At 37.0% G+C, this 16,676-nt stretch overlaps 1 protein-coding gene across 1 annotated transcript in view; it reads right to left on the bottom strand.

The window, feature by feature from the left end:
* The window catches only part of rabgap1l (RAB GTPase activating protein 1-like), a 239,686-nt gene that overhangs the window by 49,678 nt on the left and 173,332 nt on the right, over nt 1-16,676 (bottom strand). The window contains exons 16-17 of the mRNA XM_061975869.2: nt 12,779-12,904; nt 9,237-9,380 (exon numbers count right to left, since the gene is read on the bottom strand). Of these exons, the coding sequence (XP_061831853.2) occupies nt 9,237-9,380; nt 12,779-12,904 (270 nt within the window). The remainder of the gene's footprint in view (nt 1-9,236; nt 9,381-12,778; nt 12,905-16,676) is intronic.

Consider the following 16,676-nt stretch of genomic DNA (forward strand, 5'->3'; position numbering starts at 1 on the left):
AACTAACTTGTTTCCATACAGTGTTCTCCTACAACCCCCCACAAATGTTGAGTAAATGTAATGCTGTTTGACATTTTCACATTCAATAAGTTGCTAGGTATGAAAACGAAAGTCTTTTTGCAGTCTGAAATGTCTAAAGTCATTTGGTCAAGTGTCCAGTTCAAGCATTTTACACTTTCAGACATTTTTCAATGGACAGCAGCCAGGTCAGTCAGGTAGCTAAGTTGCTTCCTTCCGTATGCTGTGACTGTAATAAAGCATGCATCATGTGACATTGCTGGGGAATCGGCAGGGATGCCACTGAACAACTCAAGGGCATGAATTGCCCCCGAGCCTTCTGCAATAACAAAGGCTTAACAATGTGTAAAGAAACCTTGTGATGGCACGGAAGATAACATGAATTACTAAAGAAAAATAGTAATACAGTGGAACATCTATATAAAAAACACCCCTTAGGTCATACAACTTGAGGTTCTACCAGGTAAATACTTCTCCAAAGTTGCGCAAATAGTTAAAATACCCTTCATGCAGAATGTCACGCGTCATCATGGGAACGGCGTGGCGCTGTTGGGAGAGTGGACGTGCCAGCAACCTGAGGGTTCCTGGTTCGATCCCCATCTTCTACAAACTTTGTTTCCATATGAGTTGGGAAATTGTGTTAGATGTAAATATAAACGGAATACAATGATTTGCAAATCCTTTTCAACCCATATTCAATTGAATGCACTACAAAGACAAGATATTTGATGTTCAAACTCATAATCTTTATTTTTTTTTGCAAATAATAATTAACTTAGAATTTCATGGCTGCAACACGTGCCAAAGTAGTTGGGAAAGGGCATGTTCACCAATGTGTTACATCACCTTTTCTTTTAACAACACTCAATAAACGATTGGGAACTAAGGAAACTAATTGTTGAAGCTTTGAAAGTGGAATTCTTTCCCATTCTTGTTTTATGTAGAGCTTCAGTCGTTCAACAGTCCGGGGTCTCCGCTGTCGTATTTTACGCTTCATAATGCGCCACACATTTTCGATGGGAGACAGGTCTGGACTGCAGGCGGAACCAGGAAAGTACCCGCACTCTTTTTTTACGAAGCCACGCTGTTGTAACACGTGCTGAATGTGGCTTGGCATTGTCTTGCTGAAATAAGCAGGGGCATCCATGAAAAAGACGGCGCTTAGATGGCAGCATATGTTGTTCCAAAACCTGTATATACCTTTCAGCATTAATGGTGCCTTCACAGATGTGTAAGTTACTCATGCCTTGGGCACTAATGTGCCCCCATACCATCACAGATGCTGGCTTTTGAACTTTGCGTCGATAACTGTCTGGATGGTTCGCTTCCCCTTTGGTCCGGATTACACAATGTCGAATATTTCCAAATACAATTTGAAATGTGGACTCGTCAGACCACAGAACACTTTTCCACTTTGCATCAGTCCATCTTAGATGATCTCGGGCCCAGAAAAGCCGGCAGCGTTTCTGGATGTTGTTGATGAATGGCTTTCGCTTTGCATAGTAGAGCTTTAACTTGCACTTACAGATGTAGCGACCAACTGTATTTAGTGACAGTGGTTTTCTGAAGTGTTCCTGAGCCCATGTGGTGATATCCTTTAGAGATTGATGTCTGTTTTTGATACAGTGCCGTCTGAGGGATCGAAGGTCACGGTCATTCAATGTTGGTTTCCGGCCATGCCGCTTACGTGGAGTGATTTCTCCAAATTCTCTGAACCTTTTGATGATATTATGGACCGTAGATGTTGAAATCCCTAAATTTCTTGCAATTGCACTTTGAGAAACATTGTTCTTAAACTGTTGACTATTTGCTCACGCAGTTGTGGACAAAGGGGTGTACCTCGCCCCATCCTTTCTTGTGAAAGACTGAGCATTTTTTGGTAAGCTGTTTTTATACTCAATCATGGCACCCACCTGTTCCCAATTTGCCTGCACACCTGTGGGATGTTCCAAATAAGTGTTTGATGAGCATTCCTCAACTTTATCAGTATTTATTGCCACATTTCCCAACTTCTTTGTCACGTGTTGCTGGCATCAAATTCTAAAGTTAATGATTATTTGCAAAAAAAAAAAAAAAGTTTATCAGTTTGAACATCAAATATGTTGTCTTTGTAGCATATTCAACTGAATATGGGTTGAAAATGATTTGCAAATCATTGTATTCCGTTTATATTTACATCTAACACAATTTCCCAACTCATATAGAAACAGGGTTTGTACCAACCTCGTCACGTCCGTTGTGTCCTTGAGCAAGACACTTCACTCCTGCTCCTGATGAGTCGTGGTTAGCGCCTTGCATGGCAACGCCTGCCATCAGTGTGTGAATGTGTGTGTGAATGGGTGAATGTGGAAATAGTGTCAAAGCGCTTTGAGTACCTTGAAGGTAGAAAAGCGCTATACAAGTATAACCCATTTACCATAATATTGCGTACACATTTTTTTGTAGTCAGACAATATTTTTGGTGTATCAGATGGAATTTTTACCGTAAATAACAAAGTCCATCTAACATACCGAAAATATTGTCTGACTACAAGAAAATGTAAAAAGTATATGAATAAGAATAACCTTTTTGAGCATCATCATTGCATATATAACTCAACTCCTGCAAGTCAAGCTTGGTTTCTTGTGCAAAGGAAAATATTTTCCTTCCCAAATTTCACACATCAGTCCCCGCATTTGTTGCACATAGACAAAAAGTGACGACAGATCTGATTAATTTAAAGCAGGGATGTCCCGTCATAATGTAGCTTGTTAGCCTCCAATATTTTAAAGACACAATAAGACATTTTGCCTCTTTTTTGATAAATTACCAATGTTAAAAAAATAATTAAATGTTACCCGTTATTTAAAAAAAACAACTAGGTAGCTCACCTGTTTTAAAGGAAAACTATTTTTGTTTAAAAAAATGTATACCGTTGGATATAATATGATACCGTCAAATTATAATGTTCATGCTTTTGTTTTGCAGTCTGGCTACGTCATGATGTCACAGCGAGCTGCACGTTCTTGTTTGGACTATAAAGAGGTCCTATTATGCAAAACCAACTTTTCTCAACTGTTGGTACTAGGGATGTCCGATAATGGCTTTTTGCCGATATCCGATATTGTCCAACTCTTTATTTACCGATACCGATATCAACCGATATATACAGTCGTGGAATTAACACATTATTATGCTTAATTTGGACAACCAGGTATGGTGAAGATAAGGTACTTTTAAAAAAAAATTAATAAAATAAAATAAGATAAATAAATTTAAAACATTTTCTTGAATAAAAAAGAAAGTAAAACAATATAAAAACAGTTACATTGAAAATAGTAATTAATGAAAATTAGTAAAAATTAACTGTTAAAGGTTAGTACTATTAGTGGACCAGCAGCACGCACAATCATGTGTGCTTACGGACTGTATCCCTTGCAGACTGTATTGATATATATTGATATATAATGTAGGAACCAGAATATTAATAACAGAAAGAAACAACCCTTTTGTGTGAATGAGTGTGAATGAGTGGGGGAGGGAGGTTTTTTGGGTTGGTGCACTAATATCTTGTGTTTTTTTATGTTGATTTAATTATAAAAAATAAATTAAAAAAAAAAAATTAAAACCAGTACCGATAATAAAAAAAAAACGATATCGATAATTTCCGATATTACATTTTAATGGTACCCATACGTCCTAAAAATGTGAAATCAAACCATGGCATGACAGAGAAATTTATGAAACAATCTTGCCTTCTTCCAAACTTGCTCCAAATGAGCAATTTGGAATTTGAGACTTTAGTGACGTATTTTGCTTTAGTTACATTAACGGATATCTCCATATATGGTAGAGGTTTATTCAAAGAGCTTTGCCCAAGTCTGCTATTTTTATTCAGTTGTATACCAAAGTTGTACTCAATATGTTCCTTCTTTTTCTACATCCTCTTATTGTGGGGCAGACTGGCTCGTACATCAACATGTATGCTTAAATCCCCCGCTGCTAATATTTATATAAAGAGCAGGTATAGGTCTAACTTATATCTGTCAGTGGACTCGATATGGAAGCTCTGAAAACTACAACATGGCTGACAGGGTGGAGATGCAGTCAAAAGGGACTTGGCATGGAAGAGGGCTTCGGCACATAAGTAAAACCACCCCCCTTAAAATGGCTCATTCTGAACACAGTCAGAAAGCGGCTTAAAGATGGTCTGCAAAACATGATGTATGCAAATGTTTGACTAAAGCACCACCATTACATATTATATGGACCCTGGGTGTCCAAAGCGCGGCCTGAAAGCCATTTGCGGCCCACAGCTAATTTTTTAACGGCCCAGAGCATATTCCAAAAACACTATTAAAAAAACAAATAAAAACAAAACACAAAAAAGTGGAATATAAGAGCAAACAGGTGAAATACTGACTCTAACAGCACAAAGCTGCCAAGCAGACTGTTTTTCTCTTTAAAGTTGTGATTACTCAAAAAATAATGTGCCTTCAAGGCTCCAATTACTTCACATCAAATTTTCCACTTTTAAATATTTTTGGTGAACATTTTGCATATTTTGTGTATTTGCCCGATAAACAAATCTAAGTTTTCTTTGACAAAAAGGGCATAAAACAAACAAAAAAATAAATAAGAAATACTTAGAATCAGCGGATAAGTCTGAAGTAGACCTAAAGACTTAAGTGTTGAAAGTAAAAAATGTAAGACTTATTTTTAACACTTTTATGAGTAGGGCCCTTTTTCAGTCCCCGAGCATTTTAGTTGGATTTTTCATTCATTTATTTTTTAACTGTCATTGCTTAAAAAATTATAATTAATTAAAATCAATGTTGTTATGAATTATCAATTTATTTAAGGCACCAATTACTTTACATAAAATATTCCACTAACAGGGTTCTTTAACAAAAAGAGCATACAACATATTTTTATTTTATTTTTTTATTTTTTTACTTAATATTGACAGACAGACCTGAAGTTGATCTAGAGATTTAAGCTTTGAGTACCGTATTTTTCGGACTATAAGTCGCAGTTTTTTTTCATAGTTTGGCCGGGCTCCAGTGCGACTAATATATGTTTTTTTTCTTTTTTATTATGCATTTTCGGCAGGTGCGACTTATACTCCGAAAAATACGGTAATAATAATTAAAAAATGATAATATATGAATAATTTTTTAAAACATTTTTATGACTGAGACCCTTCCAGGTATCCAGGACCAAACTTGAGGGGAGTCCGAAAGGTAAAAAAAAAAAAAAAAAGTTCAATATTGTATTGATTTTGAAAATGAAAAATATCAAAATGGCCCCCCGCATTCTTTAATTTTTCAATGTGCGGTGGAAAAAGTGTTTAAATGTAGAAAAACAATCATAATATGACCTATTTAAGTCAAGCGTTGCTTCAGGCTATGAGGAAACCAAAAAAAAAGGGTAGAATAAAATATTATTTTCATTTAATCGTGGCATGTGCATGATTAGTAATCCCGACGTGCAACATGCAATGACATAAATGCTGCTAAAAGAAGCCTTTTTCATGCAGCTCTAAATTGATCAGAGAGTGTGCAGGTGTACATAATGTTGTGACCAGGTGAATCTATATAATGTTTATGAGGTTTATTTAGACGATGTCTGGTGAAAAAAAATTGCGATGACAACTTCAAAATATACACTCATATAGTGTACATTCTCAAAAGGTGAGGTTTGGTTTCATTTGCAGACTGATTTAAAAAACGTGACTGTGGAGCAAAACCTACACCAATATTTACACCAAAGTATATCCAATACATACAGTAGTATATAAGCCACAAGGAAGTGTTTTAAATGTTGCGTTTACCTTTAACATCATATCATTATAGTGGTTACCGTCTTGCTAGTAAATGTTTTCTGATGGTAACAGTTTGACCCTGGAGCAGGTTGTTACTATTTCCAACAGTGGGAACTGAGCAAAAAATAGAGAGAATGAAAACACAGTTAGGAACAGAAGTAGAGAAAATGATGCATGAGGAGAACAGCTGTCAAGAGTAGCAGGAGATGAGAATGAAGGTTTAACGAACAGATTCTTATCATGCGCCTCATTGGCTGAGAAAAACCTGGGAAGCTTCTTATTGTTCTGCAGGAGGCTAGTGGGAGAGCAGGAAATAGGGTGGAATAGAAGAAGAATGAATAGGAAAATATAGGGAAGGTTGGTTGAAAGAAAAGCAGAGGACAGGCAAGAGAATTGCACGGGCACTTTTGGAGCAAAGTATATTTGAAATTTTCACTACCCAAAAAGATTGATATTGGTGGGTACTTCTGGGTCATTCCACCCAATCATGCCAATAAATACAATGTATAAAAATGCACAATCGCATTAACTGTAAAATGTATATTTGATGAGTGCACAAATTACATTCTTTTGTTGAATAAGTGTAATGTGATTATTGTCAACATGCTATTGGCAGCATACATGCCATGTGGCCATATGTCATGTATTTGCCAAGTCCGTGCTAAAAACTCATCCCTTTACTTTTAGTCCTGTAATCCAAATTAATCTTAAACTCAGGAAATTTGTCAAAAATTAAATAAAGTTGACTGCGGGCGGCCAATAGTACACATTTTAAAGGCCTACTGAAACCCACTACTACCGACCACGCAGTCTGATAGTTTATATATCAATGATGAAATCTTAACATTGCAACACATGCCAATACGGCCGGGTTAGCTTACTAAAGTGCAATTTTAAATTTCGCGCGACATATCCTGCTGAAAACGTCTCGGTATGATGACGTCAGCGCGTGACGTCGCGGATTGTAGAGGACATTTTGAGACAGCATGGCGGCCAGCTATTAAGACGTCTGTTTTCATCGCAAAATTCCACAGTATTCTGGACATCTGTGTTGGTGAATCTTTTGCAATTTGTTCAATGAACAATGGAGACAGCAAAGAAGAAAGCTGTAGGTGGGAAGCGGTGTATTGCGGCCGACTACAGCAAAACAAACACGGCCGGTGTTTCATTGTTTACATTCCCGAAAGATGACAGTCAATCTTTACCATTGGCCTGTGGAGAACTGTTTTCAATTAAGGACACTTGTATGTCATGCTTGTGTTCTTGGCTGTTGTGTAGCTGCAAGCTCCTAGCAGCATATAGCCTACCATGTTTGTCTTTTGCAAATGACTTGACTAAAATACAAGAAAAGACCAACATGTTGCGCTTATATATTGGACATTTTACATGCAAGCAAATATCCATCCATTTTCTACCGTTTGTCCCTTGCGGGTCGCGAGGGATGCTGGAGCCTATCCTAGCTGCATTCAGGCGGTAGGCGGGTTACACCCTGGACAAGTCACCACTTCATCGCAGGGCCAACACAGATAGACAGACAACATTCACACTCACATTCACACACTAGGGTAAATTTAGTGCTGCCAATCAACCTATGCCCAGGTGCATGTCTTTGGAAGTGGGAGGAAGCCGCCGATATATTTTTTTGCTGAGACTGGACCGATATTCAATATAAATATCGGATCGGGACACCGCTAATGTATATTATCAGAGTTGAAAATAGACATAAATTTACGTTTATTTTGACACAGTCAAAACAAGCAAATATCGCTGATTTGATGGAATGGCCCTTCCAGTTTTCCTGTAATTTATCGTTTTAATGTGTTAAAATGGACTACCATGAAAAAAGTATTTTATAACATGAGGAATGCAACCCACCTATATCGTAAAACAAGGTGAGATTAGTATTGTCACCAAAAAGGAATAATCAAGCTATTGGACAAACATTTTTAACACTTTGTCTGTGATCACTGGCAGAAGGATTGAACCAAATCCTTTAAGTAAACTATTTGGGGTAGCACCGAAGTCATCTACCCTCAACAAATCCCCCAAAAAATCACTATTCACTATTTTGTTGGCTAGAAGCCTCATTGTGTTAAATTGGAAGGCAACAGCGCCTCCTTGCCACACCCGCTGGATTAAAGATGTTCTTTATTTTCTCAAATTGGAAAAGATTATGCTGGTTCTTCTGCAAAGTTTCAAGAACTGTGGGGTGTCTTTCTGAGATATGTAGGAAAAACTGATCTCCAATTTAACCCTGATTGAATCACAATTGAAATGTGGGTGGTTGGTGAGCCTTTTCTGTGCTTGTGGGTTGCTATATCTCTCTAAGATTATTCAAGAATGCATCTGTCTGTGGTTTATCTTATATTTATTTAATTATTGATTTTATTTTATTTATCTATTTTTTACTTGTTGGGGGGAACAGCATTTGATGCATGTTTGGCAATTCCTGTCAACTACAGTATATGAGTCTAAAACCCAATTAACAAATGTTTAAAAAAAAAGAGTTGCCATTTAAAAATAAACACATAAACACATAAAAATGAATATTCCCTGGGATGCTTCTTTTTATTAAGTGGGATAAGGTGTCTCATTGGAGAGAAACAGTAATCTAAATCTCTTTTGATGACACTATGAATAATTATAGGCATTAGATGCGATATTAGGGAGCTGTTGAGGATCAGGAGTGATTGGAAGGGTTTGTTATGATCCCTCACACTGATGAAGTGAGCTAGACACAACTACTTAACCTGTGTATATAAATGCGTATGACCGGGTTAGACAAGAAAAATGTACTTGTATATCCTCTTTAGAACCAGCGTCCTCTGCAGTGGACATTTGTTTGTGGTCTACTTCTTTTGTCAGAGTTTTAAAAAAAAATAGTACTGTTGTGCAAAAGACAATGTCCAATGCTGAGGACGCTGGTTCTCAGGAGGATACGACTACACCAAAAATAATATTAACAGCCTAGTAACAAACAATTGACTTTCAAATCTTTCAAGAAATCAGTTTCAGAACAAGAGTATGCAATTGTAATGTCTTTAAGTCTATGATCTTATCAACCTAAAAGCCTTATATGTGCATCTTTATTGATTAGACACCATGGGCAGATTAAATCAAAGGGCAGAGTGCATACAATATGGATTAGTGCTGAAGCTGTGCCTTCTACTTAGGGCCATTGACACCTGCTGAGTATGATCCAACTAACTCCATCCCTCCTGTCCTTTTTTCTTTCATCCCTTTATCTTATTAATTTATACTAACTGCACACACTAACCTCTGCCCAATCTGCCGTAACCTTTATTGAGTGTCTTCTGCCTTTCCACTTTCTGTTCACCTTCAAAAAAACCCAACCATCCCTTGTACCTCTCCTAGGACTTGTATTATATTAAAATGCAGTGCTGTCAACTGTACCTCACAGAGCAGCAAGTCGGTGATGTGAAAAACCATGCACAGGGGGAACTTGGCCGTGAAGAGAGTGAGGAACCACTGGGAGGCATACATGTGTGCCTCCAGGTTCAGGTCCTGGAAATGGGACCATAGATCGGGTAGCTGTTCCTATAGAAGGCATTGATACAAAAATATTAAGTACATTTCAAACATGTATACAGTTACAACATGGTACATCACACATTTCCAGTTTCTCATTACAGCATGTCCGAAAAGGAGTAGCAAGAAGTACACTTGATTAAATCTTGCTCCTTTTCCGTTTCCTAGAAATTACTAGCACATTTGTTTGTTCACTTCCTGTACTCAAACTGTAACACAAACATATAGATAAATACATAACTAAATGAGTGAGTAAATAAAAAGATAAATAAATAATAGATACGGTTTTCATACATACATAGTTAAGTAAATTGTGATGAATGAGATTAATAAGATTCAAATTTTTTTCAATAAGGTTCAAGATGTTTATTATGTATGGCAAAGTTTCTTAAAGGGGAACATTATCACCAGACCTATGTAAGCGTCAATATATACCTTGATGTTGCAGAAAAAAGATTATATATTTTTTTAACCGATTTCCGAACTCTAAATGGGTGAATTTTGGCGAATTAATCGCCTTTCTAATATTCGCTCTCGGAGCGATGACGTCACAACGTTTTTTTCGACTGTTTTCCGTACCTTGGAGACATCATGCCTCGTCGGTGTGTTGTCGGAGGGTGTAACTACACGAACAGGGACGGATTCAAGTTGCACTAGTGGCCCAAAGATGCGAAAGTGGCAAGAAATTGGACGTTTGTTCCGCACACTTTACCGACGAAAGCTATGCTACGACAGAGATGGCAAGAATGTGTGGATATCCTGCGATGCATTTCCAACGATAAAGTCAAAGAAATCTGCCGCCAGACCCCCATTGAATCTGTCGGAGTGTGTGAGCAATTCAGGGACAAAGGACCTCGGTAGCACGGCAAGCAATGGCGGCAGTTTGTTCCCGCAGACGAGCAAGCTAAACCCCCCTGGATGTCTTGGCTCACACCGTCCCGAAGATGATCAAGAGAAGAATATCGACCCTAGCTTCCCTGGCCTGCTGACATGAGGGTATGTCTACAGAATATATTAATTAATGAAAACTCGGCTGTCTGCACTCTCAAAGTGCATGTTGTTGCCAAATGTATTTAATATGCTGTAAACCTAGTTCATAGTTGTTAGTTTCCTTTAATGCCAAACAAACACATACCAATCGTTGGTTAGAAGGCGATCGCCAAATTCGTCCTCGCTTTCTCCCGTGTCGCTGGCTGTCGTGTCGTTTTCGTCGGTTTCGCTTGCATACGGTTCAAACCGATATGGCTCAATAGCTTCAGTTTCTTCTTCAATTTCGTTTTCGCTACCTGCCTCCACACTACAACCATCCGTTTCAATACATTCGTAATCTGTTGAATCGCTTAAGCCGCTGAAATCCGAGTCTGAATCCGAGCTAATGTCGCTATAGCTTGCTGTTCTTTCCACCATGTTTGTTTGTGTTGGCTTCACTATGTGATGTCACAGGAAAATGGACGGGTGTTTATAACGATGGTTAAAATCAGGCACTTTGAAGCTTTTTTAGGGATATTGCGTGATGGGTAAAATTTTGAAAAAAACTTCGAAAAATATAATAAGCCATTGGGAACTGATTTTTAATGGTTTTAACCATTCTGAAATTGTGATAATGTTCCCCTTTAAACTGGATCATATTAGTACATTGTTTGACTTCTTTGCTTGCCCCAATCCATTCCTTAATTTAATTCCACATACTATACTTGGCCAATAAATCCAAATCTGATATGCTAAAGGCTTTGAGTGTTGTACGTGCATACAAATGTTTTAAGTTTAATTTAAGGCCGCGTAGAGTGAGTTGTACTTGGAATACATTTTAGCTGAGCTGAGTTAATTTATTCTCTTTTGTTGAGAAGAATTGTTGTGCGTTCTTGAGTAGCAGGTTATAGTTTGCTTTGTGCATAATTTTAGCATCATTTTTTTGCACCAAATCATTGAACTTTAATATATTTAATTCAATAAAAAAGGGGTTTGAATATTCTCGAAAACCGACGTTATGTATTATTCTGACTTCTTTTGTAACACGGTTAGTGAGAAAAGTGTACTTTTGTAGTTATTTCCCCATATTTCTACACAATAACTCAGATATGGTAACACTACTGTAGCGAGCAGTAGAGAATATAGAGTGATTTTTGGTCCAGAACATATTTAGCTTTGTTCATTATTGATTTGTTTATCGCTACCTTATGTTGTATATTTTCTATATGAGATTTTCAATTCATTGTATCATCTATTATTACATGTAGAAATCTGATGTGTTTTACTCTGTCAATATGTACTCTATTTGTATTTGTGTTTGACTTTCTCTCCTATGGTTAGTTACATTTTTTCTAGTTTTACTGAGACTCGAAGATGTCTGCTTTTGTCAAAGCATCTCCTCAATTTGTTAATTTATGCTGTTATTATTTGGATTAGCTTCTCTGCATTTTGTAACTTTACAAATGCTGTTTAAATATGCATTGAACAATTTTGGTCCCAGTGTTGATCCCTGGGGTACACCCCAAGCTATATTTAGCGCTGTAGACATGTTTTCAACTAACTTCACATATTTCTTACTCCCTGTTGGTTAAATAGCTTCTCACTCAGTTCAAGACAAACACTGTGAAGCCATATCGTTCTAATGTGTTAATTAAAGAAGAACTTTGTTTAAAATAGTTTTTAAAGTCAAGGGCCATGTTTTCCCTGCAGCGCACGTGCAAATACACGCACACGCACATGCACACACACACACACCCACACACACACACACACATGCGCACACACACACACACACACACACACACACACACACACACACACACACACACACACACACACACACACACACACACACACACACACACACACACACACACACACACACACACCTATTGCAATACAACTAACATATTTAACGATACTTGTTGTTATACGGTTAAACTTAGTGTTTTTATTCATTGTTACACTGCTACTGTTTGTTCTCTCGGACAGTTGAGGTCATGGGGAGTTGCTAAAACGGATTTTCACAGTGAATTTTGGTGACAAGGTTGACAGTGACAAATAATTTCTAAGTGTACTCTAAAAGCTCTACCTCTTGGCCAGAAAACTGATCATTATAAGCATAGAACTTTTTTTTTTTTTAACTAAATGTGCAGGTGTAGCTATGCAGACAAACATTTATAACAGGTAAATAAAAAAGTTTAAATATGTAAAGAAATGACTGATTATTAAACAATTTATTGTAATCCCAAGCACATTGTTTGATTTTATTTCATTAATTTCTTAGTGTTTGATGTGAAAGAGAAGTCCAACCATTATCATATAGAAGTACACTGTACCTATCAGTCAGCCCAGTCAGGGTCTTCATTGAAATATGATGGATCATTCACACGGTCTCGCCATTTGAAACTAGGTGGTAAAAACATACTATGACTGACCTGCATGAGCTTCTCAAGCTGAAAGAACTTGCAATGAAGATCCTCAAAGTTGTTCTTGTACAGAGCTCTAAGGCCATACTGAAACATGATTTTCACCAACACACAAAAGGCCTGTTCTTCAGGCATCTGAAACAAAAAAAACAATAACTTTAGAAAAAAAAGCTAAACCTTTGTCATGCACATTTTAAAGACAATAGAAATACACAAATATTTGTGTATTACTTGTTCCATTACATCACCTCTTGCATCAAAACCAGTGCGTGAATGATAATATGTGTTGATCAATTGATCAATCAATCAATGTTTATTTATATAGCCCTAAATCACAAGTAGGGCTTGATGTATCTACTGTATGTGTGGGGAGTGGTATGTGTGGGGAGTGTTTGTGTGCCATGAAGGTTGGTTTCTCCTCACTCCTGAAAATGCACACACACGTGCAAACACACACACACATACACACACAGGCCATGAGGTGGCATTTAATCAGTGACAGTGTGTTTGGGGCTGAATGTGCTCCTGCAGGTGAACCTGAGCCCCTATTAATATTCCTGACATCTCCTCTATAACCTCTCCCTTCAGCTTCCTCCTTCTCTTTAACCTGCCTGCCTCTGTCGTCTACACAAACTCTCCCCTCACCGATGCTGTATGACTGTTTGCTTTGAAATCCTCTTTCTCATCACTTCCTCACATTTTGCTGCTCATCTCAATTTTTTCACATGTATTCCCTGTCCTCCCTACCTGCGGACTCTCTACTTATGGCGCACAATCATGACATCGTCTCCACTTTTTGTCCAATAGTCTCTCCTCAGACCGCCTCATGATGATGAACTCTCGACCCTTCCATCACTCTTTCTTCTCCTTTACCACCATTCCTTTTCCATCAGTCTAAAACTGACATGCAGGGAACTACTCCTCTGTGTGTTTTCAGCTGCTTACCTTGAGTAAAACGTTGTTTTTAATTGAAGAAATACACTGAGAAAGCAACAGCGTGGGTGTACACGTTTTTGAGTGTGTGTCAGTAACCTTCATAAATGAAAGGCTTGTGCTGCTTCTTTTCATTTTTTTGGTTTGCATTCAAATTTTTGCAATCAATTTGTCCTCGTTCCAACAGTAGGCAAAGCAATTTTCTTAAGACTCCCTAAACCCATAAAGTCAAGTAAATAAATAAAGAAATGAAGTAATATTTAAATAAAGTAAAGTTTCCTTCAACTACATGTAAATGAGTCAATAACATTTCCGTAGATTATGTGTAGTCACATGATGGAGTATAGTTTCTGGATTTACCTAATTCTAAAACACTATAAGTGGCAACTAAACTGTCTTCTTTTGGAGATGACATGAAATAAAAAGAGATATAATCTACTCAGTCGACTCAAGTTTCTCAGTTTTTTCTCTGAAGACTGATGGGCTATTTTTTACCCTTGTTAAACTGGTAATCCACATAAACAAAAAAAACAACAAAATAAAAAGAATAAATATGTATGATAGTTTTATAATGAAATAATACATCAACATACATGAATAACAAAGATGAAAAATATGTATATTTTACAAATGATAAAAAAGTAAACATTATTTAAAAAAATTATACTTTATAGTACGTTTTATATTGGGCTACTTTTGACCCATGTCAACCTGGTAATTCACATAAACTTAAAACATAAAAAATAATATGTATGAATAAAAATATATATATAACTATAAAAAGATATACATTAATAACAATAAAATACAAGTACACTTTATTTAAATACATAAATAATACAAATGATAAACACGTTTTGCATTGAAATAATATATCAACATACATGAATAAAACTAATTTAAATTAAATTAAAACAGTTATTAAAAAAAGATTTGACAAATAATAAAAAAAGTAAAAATTATTTTAAAAAAATGATACTTTATATGTTTTATATTGGGCTATTTTTTACCCACGTCAACCCAATAACCGTTATATACTAAACAAATAAAACACAATGTTTAATATTAAAATGTATATGTTACAAACAACACATCTGTGAAGGCACCATTAATGCTGAAAGGTACATACAGGTTTTGGAGCAACATATGTTGCCATCCAAGCAACGTTACCATGGATGCCCCTGCTTATTTCAGCAAGACAATGCCAAGCCACGTGTTACATCAACGGGGCTTCATAGTAAACGACTGCGGGTACTAGACTGGCCTGTTTGTAGTCCAGACCTGTCTCCCATTGAAAATGTGTGGCGCATTATGAAGCCTAAAATACCACAATGGAGACCCCGGACTGTTGAACAACTTAAGCTGTACATCAAGCAAAATGGGAAAGAATTCCACCTGAGAAGCTTAAAAATGTGTCTCCTCAGTTCCCAAACGTTTACTGAGGGTTGTTAAAAGGAAAGGCCATGTAACACAGTGGTGAACATGCCCTTTCCCAACTACTTTGGCACGTGTTGCAGCCATGAAATTCTAAGTTAATTATTATTTGCAAAAAAAAAAAAGTTTATGAGTTTGAACATCAAATATCTTGTCTTTGTAGAGCATTCAATCGAATATGGGTTGAAAAGGATTTGCAAATCCTTTGTATTCCGTTTATATTTACTTCTAACACAATTTCCCAACTCATTTGGAAACGGGGTTTGTATAATCTAGAATTAACTTTCAGCTGGGATAGGCTCCAGTGCCCCCCGTGATCCCGAGAGGGACAAGCGGTAGAAACCTGATGGATGGATGGAGCTCGGAGGCGAGAAAGCAGCTCCCCAGCTGATGATGTCAAAACAGAAGCATAAGGAAGTTACCTCTCTCTGATCAATGCACCGCTAAATGTAACGTTAGCGCTTATAACAACAATATTGCTAATACTTGTGTCAGAATAATTGTATATAAGTTATCACACAACTTGTTTTCCCATGAGTTCAAGCTGCCCTGCGAGAAGACAAAAGCTGTCTTTGTTCTTATAAAGCAAAAGGCTTGTAAAACTCCACTGTGTGCGATGGGATGTGACGTGGAGGTGTCGGTTTCCCTGATCTATTGGACAGCCACAGGAAGACCTTGTCATGACCCGAGATCTACAAAGCAGAGAGGGAGCAGAACCTGACACCGCTCCAGGCACCTTTTCTTTAAACTGTTTATGACCGAGTGCGGCAGCAGTTTATGACCCCCTTCCCATTAGAAACAGCTGCAGCCATGTACGAGGGTGCAGGCACACATGCGCTCTCCTCATGAGCTAAATTAAATCCTGTCTCTGTTTGATTCTTTGCTTCTTGTCTTGTCTAATAGATGCCATCAGTGTTTGAACCTGACAACTTGCTTTATATTCAGGTCACAAAATTTAAATGGAGTCTTTTTGGTGTTTTTTGGATGATTATTTATTGAGTTTTATGGTCGGAATAAACACAATAGACACGATGACTTCATGGCTCCCATTGGCGCCATTGTAAGCAGACTTTTATGTAGAAGTTAGTCCGCATTAAAAATAAACATATGTATTCTTGTCTCTCATAAGGATTGTGAATTATCGGCAAAAATCCAAAAAAATTCCAGTTTCCTTTTAAAACAAATGTTTTATATTGGGCTAGTTTTGGCTCATGTCAACCTGATAACCCTACATCCATCCATACATTTTTTTTTACTACTAAACAATAAATAAAATGTCTCAAATAAAAAATTATATATTACAATACAATAACATTAAAATAATAAAACACATTGCAGCTGGGATAGGCTCCAGCACCACCAGCAACCCCGAAAGATGCAAACATTAGAAAATGGATAGATGGATGGAAATTATTAATAAAAATAACAAAAGCGTTTTATATTCGGCCATGCTGATAATGTAGGAAACAATCAAGTAGTATTATAATATTAGTGATAGTTTAATGCATTAAATGAGTCCAAAAAACATTAGACAACAATG

This window comes from Nerophis lumbriciformis, linkage group LG14 (assembly GCF_033978685.3).
Source record: "Nerophis lumbriciformis linkage group LG14, RoL_Nlum_v2.1, whole genome shotgun sequence".
Lineage (NCBI taxonomy): Eukaryota > Metazoa > Chordata > Actinopteri > Syngnathiformes > Syngnathidae > Nerophis > Nerophis lumbriciformis.